Source organism: Haematobia irritans, chromosome 2, assembly GCF_050003625.1.
Source record: "Haematobia irritans isolate KBUSLIRL chromosome 2, ASM5000362v1, whole genome shotgun sequence".
Classification (NCBI taxonomy): Eukaryota; Metazoa; Arthropoda; class Insecta; order Diptera; family Muscidae; genus Haematobia; species Haematobia irritans.
The window spans coordinates 29,256,704-29,281,401 of record NC_134398.1 but is presented as its reverse complement, the minus strand read 5'-3'; the positions used below and the strand labels follow the sequence as shown (position 1 = coordinate 29,281,401).

Sequence of the window (24,698 nt, the reverse complement as noted above, 5' to 3'; positions counted from 1 at the left end):
TGCTCGTCATAATTGAAAGCAAACACATCAAATATGGTTTTCTAGTTATGCCAGCTATATCAATACCAGGTTTGGAAAACCATATCTCAAAAAAAGACACACACAAATTAGGCTAAAATGAAAACATATGGCTTAAATGAAAAACCCCATTTAAATTGTTCCAATTTTTCGGTTAAACTCAGTTAGAGCTCTGCGATTACAATAATGACGGATGTGGGGATTGAAGAGTTAAAATTGATGGAAACTATAGGGCCCTAAATGTGTTCAAATGCAAGCCTCCTTAAAGAAGCCTAACGAATTCAATTGTTTTTCATGGAGAAGTGCAAGTAATCATCGTCGTCGTCGTCATCGTCATCTTTATCGTCTTTTTTCACTATGGTCTCTACATCTTCCACTGTCATGCCTGTCTTAATATTATGTCTAGGCATACTTTCGTTTTTTTTTTCATACATTTTCTTTTTTTTCTTTCTTTGTTAATCAAAAAACATTGAAACACCGTTTTCTTCTCTAGTTATTAGTTTTTTTTTTTTTAAGATACATTTACAAAATGTGGTTTTTGGCTGGCTTGCTGGTTTGTTGGTTGCGGCTTGAGCCGGCCGGCCATAGCCACAGCGCATAAACGGGTCTATGATGGCTTCAACTAGCATGCTTTGTATATTTTCTGATAAAATAGAAAGTGAAAGTAGGCCGTTCGTCATTATGAATAAAAAAAAAAACAAATTATGAATACTACAAACGTTATTACTTGTAAAGCAAAAAAAAAATTATTTATTTTTTAATGACAGAACATTTTGCTAAACAAAACATAAAAATGATAATAATATAAAAAATTAAAATAAAATAATTATAAAAAAAATTATAAAAATCATACATCAAAAAATTAAAATAAAATTCACCATATCAGAAAAAAATTACAAATTTTTTTCTATACAAACAAATTTTTGACAAAATTTTCTATAGGAAAAAAATTGACAAAATTTTCTAAAGATATAAAATTTTGATACAATTTTCTATAGAAATAAAATTTTGACAAAATTTTCTATAGAAATAACAGTTTGACAAAGGTAATAACCACAAAAATTTTATTAAACACTGCGAAATAATTTTTTTTCTTATAGGTAGCTTTTTGCATAATTTGTTTTTTTTTTCATTCATAATGAGCCTGAAAATAATCTTCTAAATTTTTAAGAAAATTTTACCAAAAAGCTATACACCAAAAAATTAAAATAAAATTCACCACATTAGAAATAAATTTTTGACAAAATTTTCTATACGAAAAAAATTTTGACAAAATTTTCTATAGAAATAAAATTTTGACAAAATTTTCATTAGAAATAAAATTTTCTATAGAAATAACATTATGACAAAATTTTCTTTAGAAATCAAATTTTAAAAATATATTCTATAAAAATAAAAATTTTACCAAATTTCCTATTGAAATAATATTTTGTCGAAAATTTTTTACAGAAATAAAATTTTGACAAAATTTTCTACAAAAATAAAATTTTGACAAAATTTTCTATAGAAATAAAATTTTGATAAAATTTTCTATAGAAATATGTTAGGTTAGGTTATGTGGCAGCCCGATGTATCAGGCTCACTTAGACTATTCAGTCCATTGTGATACCACAGTGGTGAACTTCTCTCATATCACTGAGTGCTGTCCGATTCTATGTTAAGCTTTGAAACCCTCAGATATGTCACCAGCATTATTGAGGTGGGATAATCCATCGATGAAAAACTTTTTGGTGTTCGGTCGAATCAGGAATCGAACCCATGACCTTGTGTAAAATAAAATTCACCTTATTAGAAAAAAAATTTACAATTTTTTTTTCTATACAAACAAATTTTTGACAAAATTTTCTATAGGAAAAAAATTGACAAAATTTTCTATAAATATAAAATTTTGATACAATTTTCTATAGAAATAAAGTTTTGACAAAATTTTCTATAGGAATAAAATTTTGACAAAGGTAATAACCACAAAAATTAGATTAAACACTGCGAAAATTTTTTTCTTACACTAATAGAAAAAGTTTCGTTATATTAACGAAATGTTTCGTTAAAAGTCAGCCAATGAAACAAATTCGTTAATACAACGAAATTTTTCGTTAATACAACGAATTTTCTGTCAATCAACGTAATGTTTCGTACTATTAACGAATATTTTCATTGTATTAATGAAAATTTTTCGTTATATCAATGAAAATTTTTCGTTGGCTGACTTTTAATGAAATTTTCTTTGTTTGTATAGGTAGCTTTTTGGTAAAATTTTCTACAAAAATAAAAATTTGACAAAATTTTCTTAGAAGTAAAATTTTGAAAATGTATAATATAAAAATAAAAATGTTTCCAAATTTCCTTTTGAAATAAAATTTTGTCGAAAATTTTCTATAGAAATAAAATTTTGACAAAATTTTCTATAGAAATAAAATTTTTACAAAATTTTCATTAGAAATCAAATTTTGAAAATTTATATTTACCAATTTATATTTTTGGTAAAATTTTCTTAAAAATTTAGAAGATTATTTTCAGGCTCTTATGAATGAAAATAAAAACAAATTATGCAAAAAGCCACCTATAAGAAAAAAAATTATGTCGCAATGTTTAATCAATTTTTTGTGGTTATTACCTTTGTCACCACATTAGAAAAAAAATTTACAATTTTTTTCTATAGAAATAAATTTTTGACAAAATTGTCTATAGGAAAAAAAATTTGACAAAATTTGCTATAGATATAAAATTTTGATACAATTTTCTATAGAAATAAAATTTTGACAAAATTTTCTATAGAAATAAAATTTTGACAAATGTAATAACCCCAAAACATTGATTAAACACTGCGACATAATTTTTTTTCTTATAGGTGCCTTTTTGCATAATTTGTTTTTTTTTTTTTTTTATTCATAATGAGCCTGAAAATAATCTTCTAAATTTTTAAGAAAATTTTACCAAAAATATAAATTGGTAAATATAAATTTTAAAAATTTGATTTCTAATGAAAATTTTGTCAAAATTTTATTTCTATAGAAAATTTTCGACAAAATTTTATATCAATAGAAAATTTCGAAACATTTTTATTTTTATAGAATACATTTTCAAAATTATACTTCTAAGAAAATTTTGTCATTTTTATTTTTGTAGAAAATTTTACCAAAGAGCTACCTATAAGAAAAAAATTCTTTCGCAGTGTTTAATCTAATTTTTGGGGTTATTACCTTTGTCAAAAATTTATTTCTATAGAAAATTTTCGACAAAATGTTATTTCTATAGAAAAATTTATCAAAATTTTGTTTTTTTAGAAAATTTTGTCAAGATTATATTTTTGTAAAAAATTTTCGACAAAATATTATTTCAATAGGAAATTTGGTAACATTTTTATAGAATATAATGTTAAAATTTGATTTCTAAAGAAAATTTTGTCAAAATTTTATTTCTATTGAAAATTTTATTTCTAATGAAAATTTTATTTCTATAGAAAATTTTGTCAAAATTTTATTTTATAGAAACTTTTGTCAAAAATGTATTTTTATAGAAAATTTTGTCAAAATTTTATTTCTATAAAAATTTTCGACAAAATATTATTTCAATAGAAAATTTTGTCAAAATTTTATTTCTATAGAAAATTTTGTCTGTCTGTCTGTTGTAATCACGCTACAACCTTCAATAATAACGCCATTGTCCTGAAATTTGGTACAGATTCGTTTTTCGTTTGCAGGCAGGTCAAGTTCGAAGATGAGCTATAACGGACCAAGTTTTGATATATAAATTAGAAATCTGGAGGTATTTTAGGACCACAAAAAAGTGTGCCGAAAATCGTGCCTATCTGACCATAATTTGATACAGTCCCCATATAGACAGATCTCCGGATTTTACTTCTTGGGATTCGAGAAACTGCATTTACTATCCGATTTGCCCGAAATTTGAAATCTAGTCTTCCATGGGTTTGGTCTTATATGGGGGCTATATATAATTATGGACCGATATGGACCAATTTGTGCGTGGTTATTAGAGACCATATACTAACACCATGTACCAAATTTCAGCCGGATCGGATGGAATTTGCTTCTCTTAGAGGCTCCACAAGCCAAATCGGGTGATCGGTTTATATGGGGGCTAGATATAATTATTGACCGATGTGGACCAATTTTTGCATGGTTGTTAGAGACCATATACTAACATAATGTACCAAATTTCAGCCGGATCGGATGAAATTTGCTTCTCTTAGAGGCCTCGCAAGCCAAATTTGGGGGTCCGTTTATATGGGGGCTATACGTAAAAGTGGACCGATATGGCCCATTTGCAATACCATCCGACCTACATCAATAACAACTACTTGTACCAAGTTTCAAGTCGATAGCTTGTTTCGTTCGGAAGTTAGCGTGATTTCAACAGACGGACGGACGGACGGACATGCTCAGATCGACTTCACCTCGACCCAGAATATATATACTTTATGGGGTCTTAGAGCAATATTTCGATGTGTTACAAACGGAATGACAGAGTTAATATACCCCCCATCCTATGGTGGAGGGTATACAAATTTAATTAAAAAAAATTCCATTTTTGGAAGTAAGGAAAGAGTTTGCAACTGCTTTTAGCTCCCCCTAGGAAAATTTTCTAGCTACGCTAATGGGTGTATCGGTCCATATTTTGGTATAGCCCCCATATAGACCGATCTCCCGACATTACATCTTGGGCGTCTAAAATCCGTAATTTTTATCCAATTTGTCTGAAATTGTAATTCTAGAGCTGTTTGAGGACCATTAAGAGGTTTGACGAAAATGGTGAGAATTGGTCCATGTTTTGGTATAGCCCCCATGTAGACTTACCTCCCGAATTTATTTCTAGGACTTCTAGAATCCGGTTGACCACAAATAGGTCAGCCGAATATAGTGTGTGTCGAGCCAAAACATGGTTCGACACACACCATAGACCGATCTCCCGATTTAACACCTTGGGCTTCTAGAAACCGTAGTTTTTATCCACATGATACGTTTGCCCCTCGAACCCAAAATAATCCTTCAAATTTTTAAGAAAATTTTACCAAAAAGCTACCTATAAGAAAAAATTCTTTGGCAGTGTCTGATCTAATTTTTGTAGTTATTACCTTTGTCAAAATTTTTTTTCTGTAGAAAATTTTCTCTAAATTTTATTTCTATTGAAAATTTTGTCAAAAATTTATTTCCATAGAAAATTTTGTTAAAACTTGATTTCTATAGAAAATTTTGTCAAAATTTTATTTCTATAGAAAATTTTGTTAAAACTTAATTTCTATAGAAAATTTTGTTAAAACTTAATTTCTATAGAAAATTTTGTTAAATGTTAATTTCTATAGAAAATTTTCGACAAAATATTATTTCAATAGGAAATTTGGTAAAATTTTTATTTTTATAGAATATATTTTCAAAATTTGATTTCTAATGAAAATTTTACCAAAATTTTATTTCTAGAGAAAATTTTGTCAAAATGTTATTTCTATAGAAAAGTTTGTCAAAATTTTATTTCTATAGAAAATTTTGTCAAAATTTTATTTCTTTAGTAAATTTGATCAAAATTTTATTTCTATAGAAAATTTTGTCAACATCTTATTTCTATAGTAAATTTGATCAAAATTTTATTTCTATAGAAAATTTTGTCAAAACTTTGTTTCTATAGAAAATTTTTTCAAAACTTTATTTCTATAGAAAATTTGATCAAAATTTTATTTCTATAGAAAATTTTGTCAAAATTTTATTGCTATAGAAAATTTTGTCAAAATTTTATTTCTGTAGTAAATTTGATCAAAATCTTATATCTATAGAGAATTTGGTCAAAATTCTAGTTTCATAGAAGATTTTGTCAAAATTTTATTTCTAGAGAAAATATGGTCAAAATTCTATTTGTGTAGAAGTTTTTTTCAACATTTCAGCTCTTTATTTCTATAGAGAATTTTGTCCATTTTTTTATAGAAGATTTTGTCAAAATTTGAGTTTTATAGAAAATTTTGTCAAAATTTTATTTCTATAGGAAAATTTTGTCAAAAATTTATTTCTATAGAAAATTTTGTCAAAATATTATTTCTATAGTAAATTTGATCAAAATTTTATTTTTATAGAAAATTGTATCACAATTTTATTTCTATAGAAAATTTGTCAAAATTTTATTGCTATAGAAAAATTTTGTCAAAATTTTATTTATATAGAAAATTTTGTCAAAATTTTATTTATATAGAAAATTTTGTCAAATTTTATTTCTATAGAAAATTTTGTCAAAATTATATTTCTTTAGAAAATATGGTCAAAATTCTATTTGTGTAGAAGATTTGTTCAACATTTCAACATTTTATTTCTATAGAAAATTTTGTCAATTTTTTTTATAGAAGATTTTGTCACCATTTGATTTTTATAGAAAATTTTGTCAAAATTTTATATCTATCAAAAATTTTGTCAAAATTTTTTTTCTATAGGAAAATTTTGTCAAAATTTTATTTCTATAGAAAATTTTGTGCATCACTACACTCCTGAGTCCAATCAATAGTCGTGTGAGGGGACAGCGACCGGTGGACCGTCTCCGGAAAGACTCAAAAGTCCGCTGGCAAAGTAATGGCCTCTGTTTTTTGGGATGCGGATGGAATAATTTTTATCGATTATCTTGAGAAGGGAAAAACCATCAACAGTGACTATTATATGGCGTTATTGGAGCGTTTGAAGGTCGAAATCGAGGCAAAACGGCCCCATTTGAAGAAGAAAAAAGTGTTGTTCCACCAAGACAACGTGCCACAAGTCATTGAGAACGATGGCAAAAATTCATGAATTGGGCTTCGAATTGCGTCCCCGCCCACCGTATTCTCCAGATCTGGCCCCCAGCGACTTTTTCTTGTTCTCAGACCTCAAAAGGATGCTCGCAGGGAAAAAAATTGGCTGCAATGAAGAGGTGATCGCCGAAACTGAAGTCTATTTTGAGGCAAAACCGAAGGAGTACTACCAAAATGGTATCAAAAAATTGGAAGGTCGTTGCAATCGTTGTATCGCTCTTGAATAATAAAAACGAATTTTGACAAAAAAATTTGTTTTTCTTTGTTAGGCCGGGGACTTATGAGCCAACCTGTTATTTCTATTGAAAATTTTATTTCTATAGAATATTTTGTCAACATTTTATTTCTATAGAAAATTTTGTCAAAATTTTATTTCTATAGAAAATTTTGTCAAAATTTTATTTCTATAGTAAATTTGAACAAAATTTTATTTCTATAGAAAATTTTGTCAAAATTTTATTTCTATAGAAAATTTTGTCAAAATTTTATTTCAATAGAAAATATGGTCGAAATTCTATTTGTGTAGAAGATTTTTTCAACATTTCAATATTTTATTTCTATAGAAAATTTTGTCAATTTTTTTTTATAGAAGATTTTGTCAACATTGAGTTTTATAGAATATTTTGTCAATATTTTATTTCTATAGAAAATTTTGTCAAAATTTTATGTTACTATAGACATAAAATTTGATCAAAATGTTATTTCTATAGAAAATTTTGTTAAAACTTAATTTCTATAGAAAATTTTCGACAAAATTTTATTTCTATTGAATATTTTGTCCAAAGTTTTTTCTATAACAATTTTTGTCAAAACTTTATTTCTATAGAAAATTTTGTAAAATTTTTATTTCTATAGGCAACATAAAGATTTTCGTTACTGTTGATCGCGGTGAAACCACTTGGCAAATCTGTGTATAACCACAGAGTTGGATTGTTTCAAATGTTCATGCTCGGTCGCCACTTTCTATATATTCCCAATTCAATGTATAACACATTTCGAAAAGGAATTTGTTCTCTAAAATATTCATACACTAAAATGTCTCTTGTTGAGATGGCCCGAATCGATCGAATTAATTCATATATCCATGCTCGGTCGCCATTAATTTAAATAAAATAAAATTTATTAAAGTTAACATTTTAGATGTCCTTGATCATTAACCGTAATCATTTTAATATTTATCCAAATGAAAGGTGACTCTCGTTAAGGTTAAGGACAAATTGGATTGTTTTATATATTCATGCTCGGTCGCCACAACTTTGAAGATTAGAGAGAGATTAGAAATTTTAGATTTCCTTAAGCATTGAAATTAAAATGTAGCTCTTGTTTAGGTAGGCCGATGTAAATGAAGAATTTTTGCTCCCAAATATTCATATTTTTATAGAATGTGTCTCCTTTCATACAGCCATGCTCGGTCGCCACTAATTTGAATTTAACAATTGAAATATGGCTCTTGTTTAGGTCGACCAATGTATAAGATCAATTTCTGATCGCAAATATTAATGTCTTCTTTTCAGATTGACCGAATCCGATAAATTCACACATCCGTGCTCGGTCGCCACTAAATAAAATTTTAGATATCCTTGAGCTTTAACAATAATCATTTTAAGATTTATCAAAATGAAATGTGGCTCTTGCTAAGGGTCGACCAAATTTGATTGTTTTACAAATCCATGCTCGGTCGCCACTACCTTAAATGTCGCATATTTGGCCTCAATTTTTGTTTCTAATGAAGCGTTAGCATATTGATATTTACCTATAAATTTTATAACGAATATTAGAAATAAAAAAACAAATATATTGTTTGACAAATATTTATCCAAATGAAATGTGACTCTTGTTAAGGTTAAGGACAAATTGGATTGTTTTATATATTCATGCTAGGTCGCCACAACTTTAAATATAAGAGATTAGAGATTAGAGAGAGATTAGAAATTTTAGATGTCGTTAAGCATTGAAATTAAAATGTGGCTCTTGTTTAGGTAGGCCGATGTTAATGAAGAATTTTTGCTCCCAAATATTCATATTTTTATAGAATGTGTCTCCTTTCACACAGCCATGCTCGGTCGCCACGAATTTAAATTTAACAATTGAAATATGGCTCCTGTTTAGGTCGGCCAATAAATAAGATCAATTTCTGATCACAAATATTAATGTATCCTTCTCAGATCGACCGAATCCGATAAATTCACATATCCGTGCTCGGTCGCCACTAAATAAAATTTTAGATTTCCTTGAGCTTTAACAATACTCATTTTAAGCTTTATCAAAATGAAATGTGGCTCTTGCTAAGGGTCGACCAAATTTGATTGTTTTACAAGTCCATGCTCGGTCGCCACTACCTTAAATGTAGCATATTTGGCTTCAATTTTTGTTTCTAATGAAGCGTTAGCATATTGATATTTACCTATAAATCTTATAACGAATATTAGAAATAAAAAACAAATATATTGTTTGACAAATATTTATCCAAAGGAAATGTGACTCTTGTTAAGGTTAAGGACAAATTGGTTTGTTTTATATATCCATGCTCGGTCGCCACAACTTTAAATATAAGAGATTAGAGATTAGAGAGAGATTAGAAATTTTAGATTTCCTTAAGCATTGAAATTAAAATGTAGCTCTTGTTTAGGTAGGCCGATGTAAATGAAGAATTTTTGCTCCCAAATATTCATATTTTTATAGAATGTGTCTCCTTTCACACAGCCATGCGCGGTCGCCACTAATTTGAATTTAACAATTGAAATGTGGCTCTTGTTTAGTTCGGCCAATGTATAAGATCAATTTCTGATCGCAAATATTAATGTCTTCTTCTCATATTGACCGAATCCGATATATTCACATATCCGTGCTCGGTCGCCACTAAATAAAATTTTAGATATCCTTGAGCTTTAACAATAATCATTTTAAGATTTATCAAAATGAAATGTGGCTCTTGCTAAGGGTCGACCAAATTTGATTGTTTTACAAATCCAAATCCATGCTCGGTCGCCACTACCATAAATGTAGCATATTTGGCTTAAATTTTTGTTTCTAACGAAGCGTTAACATATTATTATTTACCTATAAATCTTATAATAAGTATTAGAAATAAAAAACAAATATATTGTTTGACAAAAATTTATCCAAATGAAATGTGACTCTTGTTAAGGTTAAGGACAAATTGGATTGTTTTATATATCCATGCTCGGTCGCCACAACTTTAAATATAAAAGATTAGAGATTAGAGAGAGATTAGAAATTTTAGATTTCCTTAAGCATTGAAATTAAAATGTAGCTCTTGTTTAGGTAGGCCGATGTAAATGAAGAATTTTTGCTTCCAAATATTCATATTTTTATAGAATGTGTCTCCTTTCACACAGCCATGCTCGGTCGCCACTAATTTGAATTTAACAATTGAAATATGGCTCTTATTTTGGTCGACCAATGTATAAGATCAATTTCTGATCGCAAATATTAATGTCTTCTTCTCAGATTGACCGAATCCGATAAATTCACACATCCGTGCTCGGTCGCCACTAAATAAAATTTTAGATATCCTTGAGCTTTAACAATAATCATTTTAAGATTTATCAAAATGAAATGTGGCTCTTACTAAGGATCGACCAAATTTGATAGTTTTACAAATCCAAATCCACGCTCGGTCGCCACTACCTTAAATGTCGCATATTTGGCCACAATTTTTGTTTCTAATGAAGCGTTAACATGTTAATATTTATCTATAACTGTTATAACAAAATAAAAAAAAAATATTTTCTTAATTATTTCCCAAAATCTAAACTTTTATCTTTGGCCTTAAGAGTGAGATCCGTATAAAATCTTTCTTCCTCCAAGGGTTATTATTTTTTTTTTTGTTGCGTTGAAAATAAACTCCAAAAGAAATTTGATATTTTTCTCTACTGTCCATCAAATGAATGAATGTTTTATTATAATTTTCTTTTGTTTCGTTGTTGTTAGTTAGTGGGCGTATTAGAAGGTCCATATCAAATTCTAAACCTTTTCTTATGAATCAAACAACAACAACAACGAAAATTATACAAACACGAAAAGAGGCGTTTACATGGTAAATTATAGTCTACGTATGTATAAGAAAGGCAAAGGCGATGCTCTTTTTTTTTTGGTTTTCTACAAACTTAGCATGAATTCAATATTAGAGCTACATACCCTGCATTTTCGGCTGCAACAATGGACATGTGGTGTTGGGGCTCATCTGTTTAGCAGCAGCGTTAGATAAGCCCTACTGCTGTTGTAGATGTTAATTCTGCTGCTGTTGCTGCTACTATTCTTGTTCCAATGATGTTGTTTGTGTTTGATGTAAATAGAGTCGAAGTCGAAGAAATAAACGGAAACGGAAATACGAACCGAATAACTAATACACGAATTAAAACGCGTAAATATTTTCTTTATACGTTTCAACACAAATACACACAGCATAAATATATATTTTTAGATATATATATATATAACAAACAAATTTTCCTCCTTGTTAATTTATCCAACAAATTTGAACTGAAAGAAGATAAGAGCAAAAAAGAAATCTTATAAATTTTTGTTTTTATCTTAGAAGTAATGTATACATTTTTTTTGTTTTTTCTCAAAATGATATTCTTATTACTATGCAACTAAAATCTTCCTGTAATACTTGGTTTTCTTACGCTTTTTTTGTTTTCTCTCTCGTTCTTGTTTTACTTTTCCATCAACACTTAAGAGCTCAAGTTACAAGAAACACTTAAGTTTTCTACCAGATGACGACTACCGTTTTTTCCTTCTTCGCGGTTTCTGTAGAGTTAGAGGTGTTTGGATTTTTTTTTTGTTTCCTATAACAAATAAAAGGGCCTACTAACAACCTTCATGAGAAAGTTTTCAGTTTCGAATAATACAAGATACAAGACAAAATACTATACACAAAACAACAAGAAAATCTTAATGTGGTTGCTTAGCAAAAAACAAAAAAACAAAGTCTATGGAGACAAAGTACAGTGGAATATACGGAAATAGAAAAAATTACAAAGCACATGAATATATTTGAAAAAAAAAAAAAATTAAGAAATAATAAATAAATGTTAAGAAATAGAAAAAGGCTCGAATATATGAGAGCTTAAATTTGTTTATTATAAAAAATTTTGTTAACAACACAATTCTATTCTTTTATCCTCTTGTCACCATCCCACATTCCTATTTCAAGTGATACAGACAAACCCTGATATGTTTCCCTTAATTACCCGTTGAAATTATAAAAATCCCATAGTATTTGGTGAAGTTATAGGGATTTTATTAAAATTATTTTAGAATTAAAAACAATCATACGCCACATTGGACCAATAAAATAAAATTGGCATAACTTTTAAACCCCTGAAGAAAATCCCATTATATTAGCTGGCCCAGATAACTCTCAAATCCTTCGATTATTCTCTTTAAATTTAAATTAATACTACCAATCTGAAAATATATAATAAATAATAAATAAATTTTAGGAAATAACAACTGGTCAGCATTTCTGAGAGCTGTTTTTTTTTTGTGATAAGAAAGTTTTACAAGTATTTATCATGTAAAATGTTTGTGTAACTAATAGGAGAATTATTCCTTTCATTTTCTAACAAAAACTTTAAAAAATATATTCTTTTTTCCTCTTGTCACTATCCCACATTCCTATTTCAAGTGATACAGACAAACCCTGATATGTTTCCCTTAATTATCCGTTGAAATTATAAAAATCCCATAGTATTTGGTGAAGTTATAGGGATTTTATTAAAATTATTTTAGAATCAAAAACAATCATACGCCACATAGGACCAATAAAATAAAATTGCCATAACTTTTAAACCTCTGAAGAAAATCCCATTATATTAGCTGGCCCAGATAACTCTCAAATCCTTCAATTATTCTCTTTAAATTTAAATTAATACTACCAACCTGAAAATATATAATAAATAATAAATACATTTTAGGAAATAACAACTGGTCAGCAATTCTGAGAGCTGTTTTTTTGTGATAAGAAAGTTTTACAAGTATTTATCATGTAAAATGTTTGTGTAACTAATAGGAGAATTATTCCTTTCATTTTTTAACAAAAACTTTAAAAAATATATTCTTTTTTCCTCTTGTCACTATCCCACATTACTATTTAAAGTTATACAGAGAAACCCTAATATGTTTCCTTTACTTAACCGTTGAAAATACTAAAATTCCGTAGTATTTTATGAAGTTATAGGGATTTTATTAAAATTATTTTATAATTAAAAACAATCATACGCCACATTGGACCAATAAAATAAAATTGCCGTAATTTTTAAACCCCTGAAGAAAACCCCATTATAGTAGCTGGACAAGGTAGCTCTCAAATCCTCCAATTACCCTCTTAAATTTAAATTAATACTTCCTCGTTGAATGAATAACTAAAATTGGTAAGCTTCCGAGGATTGCCATAAAGGTACACAGAAAAAATATCACCAAAAGAATTTTCACATAAATTTTGTAGAAATTAATTTTTGACAAAATTTTCTATAGAAATAAAATTTTGACAAAATTTTCTCTATAGATAAAATTTTGGCAAAATTTTCTATAGAAAAAAAAAATTGACAGAATTTTCTATAGAAATAAAATTATGATCAAATTTTCTATAGAAATAAAATTTTGACAAAAATTTCGATAGAAATAAAATTTTGACAAAAAATGTCTATAGAAATACAATTTTGACAAAATTAGAAATAGAATTTTGAGAAAATTTTCTATAGAAATAAAATATTGACAAAATTTTCTATAAAAATAAAATGTTGACAAAATTTTATATAGAAATACAATTTTGACAAAATTTTCTATAGAAATAAAATTTTGACAAAATTTTGTATAGAAATAGAATTTTGACAACATTTTCTACAGATATAAAATTTTGACAAGATTTTCTATAGAACTAAAATTTCTATAGAAATTCAATTTTGACAACATTTTCTATAGAAATAAAATTTTGACAAACCTTTCTTTAGAAATAAAATGTTGACAAAATTTTCTATAAAAAAATTTGACAGAATTTTCTATAGAAATAAAATTTTGATCAAATTTTCTATAGAAATAAAATTTTGATCAAATTTTCTATAGAAATAAAATTTTGACAAAATTTTCTATAGAAATAAAATTTTGACATAATTTTCTATAGAAATAAAATGTTGAGAACATTAGAAAAAAATTGACGAAAAATTGTTTATAGAAATAAAATTTTGACAAAATTTTCTATATATACACAATTTTTGACAAAATTTTCTATAGCAACAAAATTTTCTATAGAAATACAATTTTATTTGGGCAAAGCCCTATAGACTGCAAGATGGTTGGATGGACGCACGTTTCGGAATTACCACATTTCTCATCAGCATCCTCTATTAATAAAATTTTGACAAAATTTTCTATGGAAATAAAATTTTGACAAAATTTTCTACAGAAATAAAATTTTGACAAAAAATGTCTATAGAAATAAAAATTTGACAAAATCTTCTATATATACAATTTTTGACAAAGTTTTCTATAGAAATAACATGTTGACAAAATTTTCTATAGAAATACAATTTTGACAAAATTTTCTATAGAAAATAAAATTTGACAAAATTTTCTATAGAAATAAAATTTTGGCAAAATTTTCTATAGACATAAAATTTTGACAAAATTTTCTACAGAAATAAAATTTTGGCAAAATTTTCTATAGACATAAAATTTTGACAAAATTTTCTACAGAAATAAAATTTTGACAAAATTTTCTAAAGAAATAAAATTTTGACAAAACTATCGATAGAAATGAAATTTAGACAAACTTGTTGTAGGAATAAAATTTTGACAAGAATTTTTATAGAAATAAAATTTGGACAAAATTTTCTTTAGAAATAAAATTTTGACAAAATTTTCTATAGAAATAACATTTTGACAAAATTTTCTATAGAAATAAAAATTTTTACAAAATTTGCTATAAGAATAAAATTTCGACAACATTTTCTACAGGAATAAAATTTTGATAAAATTGTCTATAGAAATAAAATTTTGACAAAATTTTTTATAGAAATAAAATTTTGACAAAATTTTCTATAGGAATTAAAATTTGACAAAATTTTCTATTGAACAAAAAGTTTGGCAAAATTTTCTATAGAAATAAAATTTTGACAAAATTTTCTACAGAAATAAAATTTTGACAAAATTTTCTAAAGTAATAAAATTTTGACAAAACTTTCGATAGAAATGAAATTTTGACAAAATTGTTGTAGAAATAAAATTTTGACAAGATTTTCTATAGAAATAAAATTTGGACAAAATTTTCTATACAAATAAAATTTTGATAAAATTATATTTCTATAGAAATAATCAAGTATATACGGCCGTAAGTTCGGCCAGGCCGAAGCTTATGTACCCTCCACCATGGTTTGCGTAACATAGAAAAATCTACTGAAGACTGTCATCCGATGGCCGATTAAATACGTATATAATTAAGTTTGACAAAATTTTCTATAGAAATAAAATTTTTACAAAATTTTCAAAACATTTAAAATTTTGACAACATTCTCTATAGCATTAAAATTTTGACAACATTTTCTATAGAAATAAAATTTTGCCAACATTTTATACAGAAATAAAACTTGACAAAATTTTCTATAGGAATAAAATTTCGACAAAATTTTCTATAGAAATAAAATTTTGACAAAATTTTCTATAGAAATAAAATTTTGCTAGATTATTTTTCTCGAGTGGCAAGCATGATTATGAACCGATATGGACCAATTTTTGTGTGATTCGTGATCGGCTATATATAACTATAGACCGATATGGACCAATTTTGGCATGGTTAAGATCGGCCATATATTAACACCACGTTGCAAATTTGAACCGGATCGAATGAATTTTGCTCGTCCAAGTGGCTCCGGAGTTCAAATCTTGGGATCGGTTTATATAGGGGCTATATATATTTATGGACTGATATGGACCAATTTTTGAATGACTCTTAGAGACTACACTCAAAAAAAAGTGAACTCTCTATTTCACTAAAGCAAATTTAACTTTGTTTTAGTTCATAGAATAATTATATATGGAGAAAGTTTCGTTTACTCTAATAATTTTTTGCGTACGTTAGTTAAATGAACTAAAAAACGGGAAAATGTATACACAAATGAAGTAAAAAGTTTTACTAAATTCGTACTTCTCACAAAATAGTTCATTATTTCTTTAAATTTGGAAATTTTACTACAAATGCATCCATCATGAACTTCGTATGTCACTAAAGACATTCTTGCAATTTTGAACTCCAATTTTTTCTTTCAAACTACAAAATTTTCTTTAACAAGTGAAAAAAAATTATTACGTCTAATAAATTTTCTTGAATTTGTCAAAAAATATTTACTTATTTTTATGATATCGGCGTGATGTCAGCGTTTGTAATACTGTTTAGTTAAAATTTTCTAATAATATTAAAAAATTTCTAAAATTAACTAAATGTTTTCTTCCTGGTGGGTTCACTGTTTTTTCAGTGTATATACTAATACCATGTACCAAATTTCAGCCGGATCGGATGAAATTTGCTTCTCTTAGAGGATCCGCAAACCAAATCTGGGAATCGGTTTATATGGGGGCTATATATAATTATGGACCGATATGGACCAATTTTTACATGATTGTTCGAGACCATATACTAACACCATGTACCAAATTTCAGCCGGATCGGATGAAATTTGCTTCTCTTAGAGCAATCGCAAGCCAAATTTGGGGGTCCGTTTATATGGGGGCTATACGTAAAAGTGGACCGATATGGCCCATTTGCAATACCATCCGACCTACATCAATAACAACTACTTGTGCCAAGTTTCAATTCGATAGCTTGTTTCGTTCGGAAGTTAGCGTGATTTCAACAGACGGACGGATATGCTCAGATCGACTCAGAATTTCACCACGACCCAGAATATATATACTTTATAGGGTCTTAGAGCAATATTTCGATGTGTTACAAACGGAATGATAAAGTTAATATACCCCCATCCTATGGTGGAGGGTATAAAAAAGAATAAAGTTTTATTTCTATAGAAATAAAGAAAGAATAAAATTTTTACAAAATTTTCTAAAGAAATAAAATTTTGACAAATTTTTCTATAGAAATGAAATTTTGTCATATTTGCCATAGGAATAAAATTTTGACAACAGTTTCTATAGAAATAAAATGTTGACAAAAATTTCTATAGAAATAAAATTTTTACAAAATTTTCTGAAGAATTAAAATTTTGACAAAATTTTCTATAGAAATAAAAGTTTGACAAAATTTTCTATAGAAATAAAATTTTGACAATTTTTTCTATAGAAATGAAATTTTGTCAAAATTTACCATAGGAATAAAACAACAGTTTCTATAGAAACAAAATTTTGACAAAATTTTCTATAGAAATACAATTTTAACAAAATTTTCTATGGGAAAAAAAATTTGGCAAATTTGCCTAAAGAAATAAATGTTGACAAAATTTTCTATAGAAATACAATTGTGATAAAAAAAAATCTATAGAAATCAAATATTGACAAAATTTTCTGTAGAAATAAAATTGTGACAAAATTTTCTGTAGATTTTATTTCTAGTTTTTTTTTTTCTTTTTTTATTTCTTGACAAAGTTTTCTATAGAAAAAAAAAATTTGACAATATTTTCTATATAAATACAATTTTGACAAAATTTTCTATAGAAATAAATTTTTTACATTTTCTATAAAAATAAAATTTTGAAAAAAATTTTATAGAAATAAAATTTTCTAAGGAATAAAATTTTCGCAAAATTTTCTATAGAAATACAATTTTGATACAAATTTCTATAGAAATAGAATTTTGACAAAAGTTTCTATAGAAAGAAAATTTTAACAAAATTTTCTATAAAAATAAAATTTTGACAAAATTTTCTATAGAAATTGAATTTTAACAAAATTTTCTATAGAAATAAAATTTTGACAAAAATTTCTATAGAAATACAATTTTGATAAAAATTCTAAAAAATAAAAATTTTGACAACATTTTCTACAGAAATAAAATTTTGACATAATTTTCTATAGAAATAAAATTTTGACAAAATTTTCTATAGAAATTAAATTTTAACAAAATTTTTTATAGGAATAAAATTGTGACAACATTTTCTATAGAAATAAAATTTTGACAACATTTTCTATACAAATAAAATTTTAACAAAATTTTCTATAAAAATAAAATTTTGACAAAATATTCTATAAAAATGTTGACAAAATTTTCTATAAAAAAACATTGACAAAATTGTTTATAGAAATAAAATTTTGACAAAATTTTCTATAGCAACAAAATTTTCTATAAAAATTAAATTTTGAGAAAATTTTCTATAGAAATAAAATTTTGCAAAATAAGTTTTTTTTTTTGTTTGGTAGTTTTTGCTAAAATTTTCTCCAAATTTTGGTGATTAATTTTGGATCGATTGGCAAGCGTGCCTACTGTACAGAAAATATGAAATTAGATGTAAGTCATCAACCACATATGGAGAATAGTTACCGATTGCAAGGAGTTATTTAAATTAAAATAAATAAAAAAATCTAAATAAATTTACTATACTACTAACGTTCTATAGGCAATACTAGGTATTGAAGAATGCCATCTGCTTTCACTGAGAAGAAATTTAATTGGATTTATTTTACAAAAATACATGAATATAAATGTGATTATATGGAAAATGGTTTTAAATAAATAACATTAAATTAATCTCCAAATCTTATGATAAAAAAAATATATTTTTTTTCTGGAACAAAAGGTTATAACCTTTTTTTCGGATGCAGTTTATAAAACAAATGGGTAAAAATCGCTGAAATTCATGCCTTTGTTTATAATACAATTTGACATATTAATAACAGCATTTGTTTTCTTTCATTTACCATTTTTTTAAAAAAAATCTAACAATATTTAACCATGTTATGGGTATTTTAGTAAGACTATTTTAAAATTAAAATCAATCATACGCCACAATGGGTACCCTGTGTAAATTTTCTCTAAAATTCAGACAATCTATAAATCTCGATAAATAACCTTATACAATTTGATATGGAAATATTTGCTACACATCCCACTTTATTTTATTTCAATATAAAATTTACATTTTCATATCCGTAAACATTGAGGTAACCTAAAACGAATAATTCAATTTTAATTAAATTTAATTTTCCTATATTTCTTACACAAAAATAAATTATAAAAATAATATATAAACAAATATAAATAATAATTCATATTTTTTATTTTTTTTTTTAATTCATAATAAGCGTTAAAGAAAAAGAAATATTATTATTTTTCATGGTCCCTATACATAAAGCTATAATTTACTATATCCAAAGGTGAAATTTCCCACACCCTTTAATTTCATTTTTGCCGCACTTCTTTACAGTTTATTACACAAGGTCCTGCTACCCAATCCTCATAGTGTTTTTATAATTTTGGCAAATTAATTAACACAAAAATAAATAAAATTATTAATAAGTCTAAAAATTAATATCGATCATACGCCACAGAGTACCCTAAATACTGACTTGTTTAATGTATCATAACTCTTAAACTACTAGTGATATATGAAAAATTTTTGCTCCAAATCAACTTAATAAAATACCAAATTTCTTATAACTTATTAAATGTATCGTATCTGCTGCATAAGTACCATATACGATATTATAAATAAGTTTCATACATTATAAAAAAAAAACTCATTCTTCTTTAGACAACCCACTGTCCAGGCCTACTGTCGCCAAGTACTTGTTTATTAAGACCTACAATACACATATTTCTTTTCTTACAGACATTGTAAAGCATATATTTTTTTGTTCTAAAACAAAAACTAACCAAAAGTGGGCGCATAAACAAAACTCAAGAAATAATTTTTTTCTTGAGCTTACACATTTTCAAGAGTTGTGTAAATATCAAAGTAATTCACTTGTCTTGTTTTTTTTTTCTTTGTACTGAGAAAATTCACAAGTGTTTCTCTTGTCCAACGCACTTCTTGGATTCGGGGGATTGTTTTCTAAATGGAAACTTGTTCTTTTTTTCATTTACTACACTTACTGAGAAAATAAAAAATATATTACATAGAAACCAATCAAAGTTATTTTTGTAAAAAACGTCTAAATATGGTCATAGTAAAAATGAAAATTGTATAGAAAATATATTGGAATAATATGGAAACTATAAACCTAATTTTATTAATTTTTAAATGAATTATAAAAAAATTATCCCAACTAACAAAATTAATTTAAGTTCATTGTGCAAAATTACTATGTCTTATTAATGACGTTTCGTTTAATTACGCCAATTAATCTTTAGAAATTGCTAAAAATTGACTTTGCCTATTGTTAGCTAGAAGCTTTTGCTTTATAAATCCATTTAAAAATTTAATAATTGCTAATTATTTATTGAAGTTATTAAGATTTTAATAAAGTTACCTAAATTTAATAGTAATCATACGCCACAAGGGACAATAATTAAGGAATTTAATAAAACCGATATATGTTTTTTATATAGTGGGGAAATTTCAAATTAAATTTAATATTTATTAAGGTGGGGGTTTATCTTTCTCTATTAACGGAATAGTAAAGACCGACTATCGTATTGCTGAGTTCTTTCGATGAGTCATCACGGCTGCCACAATTGTTAGAAGTCGACCAAAAATGGTAGATTTTTTACAGTTTGGTTGATTGGTAGAACTCTTGATGCTAAGGTAGATTTTGCCAAATATTCGTCTTCAACCAAGAGCTACTTCAAAAATTGTCTAAAGAAATAAAATTTTGACAAAATTTTCTATAGAAATAAAATTTTTACAAAATTTTCTATATGAATAAAATTTTGACAAAATTTTCTATATGAATAAAATTTTGACAAAATTTTTTTATAGGAATAAAATTTTGACAAAATTTCCTATAGAAATAAAATTTTGACAAAATTTTCTATAGAAATAAAATTGTGACAAAATTTTTGGAAGAAAAAAAATTTTGACAAAATTTTTGGAAGAAAAAAAATTTTGACAAATTTTTCTATAGCAATAAAATTTGATATAAGAATTAAATATGTACAAAATTAATTTTCTAAAGAAATAAAATTTTGACAAAATTTTCCATAGAAATAAAATGATGACAAAATGCTCTATAAAAATAAAATTTTGACAAATTTTTCTATAGCAATAAAATTTTTACAAAATTTTCTAAAGAAATAAAATTTTGACAAAATTTTCTATAGAAATAAAATTTTGACAAATTTGTCGTTAGAAATAAAATTTTGACAAAATTTCTATAGAAATAAAATTTTGACAAAATTTCTATGGAAATAAAATTTTGACAAATTTTTCTATAGCAATAAAATTTTTATAAAATTTTCTAAAGAAATAAAAATTTGACAAAATTTTCTATGGAAATAAAATTTTGACAAATTTTTCCATAGGAATGAAATGATGACAAAATTTTCTATAGAAATTAAATTTTGACAAAATTTTCTATTGAAAAAAAAATGACAAAATTTTCTATAGAAATAAAATTTTGCCAAAATTTTCGAAAGAACTAAAATTTTAACAAAATTTTCGAAAGAAATAAAATTTTGACAAATTTTTCTGTAGCAATAATATTTTAGCAAAATTTTGTATAGAAATTAAATTTTTACAAAATTTTCTATAGAAATAAAATTCTGACAAAATTTTCTAAAGAAATAAAATTTTGACAAAATTTTATATAGACCCGTGCAAAAATTGAGGGATCTAGTCAGATATGATTAGATCTCAAAATTGTCCCCTTTAGATATAATCAGATAAACCAACATATGATGAGATAGAATTAAATATAAATGTATATAATTCCATATATAACCAGATCTAACATCAGATCCAATAATATATAGGGACAGATATAATTACATCTTAGACATTAGATCTAGGCAAATTTTGTGATCTGATCAGATCTAATTCCATAGTAATTAGATATGATTAGATCTTACCATAGTTCGGATCTACTCGTATCTAATTGTATCAAATTAGATCTCTCAATATTTTATCGGGGAAATAAAATTTTAACAACATTTTCTCTAGAAGTAAAATGTTGACAAAACTTTCTATAGAAATAAAATTTTGACAAGATTTTTCTATAGAAATGAAATTTTGTCAAAATTTGCCATAGGAATAAAATTTTGACAACAGTTTCTATAGACATAAAATTTTGACAAAGTTTTCTATAGAAATAAAATTTTGACAAAATTTTCTATAGAAATAAAATTTTGACAAAATTTTCTACAGAAATAAAATTTTGACAAAATTTTTTATAGAAATAAAATTTTGACAAAATTTTTTATAGAAATAAAATTTTGACAAAATTTTCTATAGAAATAAAATTTTGACAAAATTTTCTATAGAAATACAATTTTGAAAAAATTCTCTAAAGAAATAAAATTTTGACAAAATGTTCAATAGAAATAAAATTTTGACAAAATTTTCTATAGAAATAAAATTTTGACAAAATTTTATATAGAAACAAAATTTTGACAAAACTTTCTATAGAAATTAAATTTTGACAAAATTGTTATAGGAATAAAATTTTGACAAAATTTTTTATAGCAATAAAATTTTGTATAGATATTAAATTTTTACAAAATTTTCTAAAGAAATAAAATTTTGACAAAATTTTCTATAGAAATAAAATGTTGACAAAATTTTCTATAGAAATAAAATTTTGACAAAATTTTCTGTCGAAATAAAATGTTTGCAAAATTTTCTATAGAAATAAAATTGTGACAAAATTTTCTATTGAAAAAAAAAGTTTGGCAAAATTTTCTATAGAAATAAAATTTTGACAAAATTTTCTACAGAACTAAAATTTTGACAAAATTTTCTAAAGAAATAAAATTTTGACAAAATTTTCTGAAGAAATAAAATTTTGACAAAACATTCGATAGAAATGAAATTTGGACAAAATTGTTGTAGGAATAAAATTTTGACAAGATTTTCTATAGAAATAAAATTTGGACAAAATTTTCTATAGAAATAAAATTTTGATAAAATCCTATTTCTATCGAAATAAAAAAAGAATAAAGTTTTATTTCTATAGAAATAAAGAAGAATAAAATTTTATTTCTATAGAAATAAAGAAAGAATAAAATTTTGACAAAAATTTCTATAGAAATAAAATTTTGACAAAATTCTCTAAAAAAATAAAATTTTGACAAAATTTTCTAAAGAAATTAAATTTTGACAAAATTTTATATAGAAAAAAAATATTGACAAAATTTTCGTTAGAAATAAAATTTTGACAAAATTTTCTAAAGAAATAAAATTTTGACAAAATTTTATATAGAAATAAAATTTTGGCAAAATTTTTTAAAGAAATAAAATTTTGGCAAAATTTTCTATAGAAATAAAATTTTGGCAAAAATTTCTTTAGAAAAAAATATTGACAAAATTTTCGTTAGAAATAAAATTTTGACAAAATTTTCTACAGATAGAAGTAGATATACCAACATATGATGAGATAGAATTAAATATAAATGTATATAATTCCATATATGACCAGATCTACACATATAATTACATCTTAGACATTAGATCTAGGCCAATTTTGAGATCTGATCAGATTTAATTCCATAGTAATTAGATATGATTAGATCTTACCATTTTTCGGATCTACCCATATCTAGTTGTATCAAATGAGATCTCACAATTTTTTTCGGGGAAATAAAATGTTGACAAAATTTTCTTTAGAAATAAAATATTGACAAAATTTTCTATAGAAATAAAATTTTGACAAATTTGTCTATAGAAATGAAATTTTATCAAAATTTGCCATAGGAATAAAATTTTGACAACAGTTTCTATAGAAATACAATTTTGACAAAATTCTCTATAGAAATAAAATTTTGACAAAAATTTCTATAGAAATAAAACTTTGACAAAATTTTCTAAAGAAATAAAATTTTGGCAAATTTTGACAAGATTTTCTATAGAAATAAAATTTGGACAAAATTTTGATAAAATTTTATTTCTATAGAAATATAGAAAGAATAAAATTTTGACAAAATTTTCTAAAGAAATAAAATTTTGACAAAATTTTCTATAGAAATGAAATTTTGACAAAATTGTTATAGGAATTATATTTTGACAAGATTTTCTATAGAAATAAAACTTTGACAAAATATACAAAAAAAAAAAATAAAATAAAATTTCGACAAAATTTTCTATTAAAAAAAAAAGTTCTAAAGGAATAAAATTTTCTATTGAAGAAACAGTTTGGCAAAATTTTCTATAGAAATTATATTTTCGAAAAAAATAAAGTTTTGATAAAATTTTCTATAGAAATAAAAATTTTCACAAAATTTTCTATAGAAATAAAATGTTGACAAATTTTCTAAAGAAATAAAATTTTGACAAAATTTTCTATACAAATAAAATTTTGACAAAATTTTCTATAGAAATAAAATTTTGACAAAATTTTCTATAGAAATAAAATTTTGACAAAATTTTCTATAGAAATAAAATTTTCACAAAATTTTCTATAGAAATAAAATTTTGACAAAATTTTCTATAGAAATAAAATTTTGACAAAAATTTTCTATAGAAATAAAATTCTGACAAAATTTTTTAAAGAAATAAAATTCTGACAAAATTTTCTATAGAAATAAAATTTAGACGTTTTTTTATATTTTTCTATAGCAATAAAATTTAGACGAAATTTTCTATAGAAATAAAATTTTGACAAAATTTTCTAAATTATTTTTTTTTTAAATTAATAAAAATTATTATTAACAGTAAACAAATAGGTCCCTAAAATGAAAAACTCTTACTAATATCAAAAAAGCTAATAATTTCAAACGCATCTTTTAAAAAAAATATGTATAAGAAATTTAATGAATTCGTTGCTAACAAATCTTATGCAG

General features: G+C 24.9%; 1 protein-coding gene across 3 annotated transcripts in view; it reads right to left on the bottom strand.

Moving 5' to 3' along the window:
- Nucleotides 1-24,698, bottom strand: part of tai (basic helix-loop-helix family member taiman) — a 421,428-nt gene that overhangs the window by 293,955 nt on the left and 102,775 nt on the right. For all 3 annotated transcript variants that reach the window (XM_075293683.1, XM_075293684.1, XM_075293685.1), the window contains one exon: nt 10,958-11,302. In XM_075293683.1, coding sequence (XP_075149798.1) covers nt 10,958-10,986 — 29 coding nt within the window. In that variant the 5' untranslated portion in view covers nt 10,987-11,302. The remainder of the gene's footprint in view (nt 1-10,957; nt 11,303-24,698) is intronic.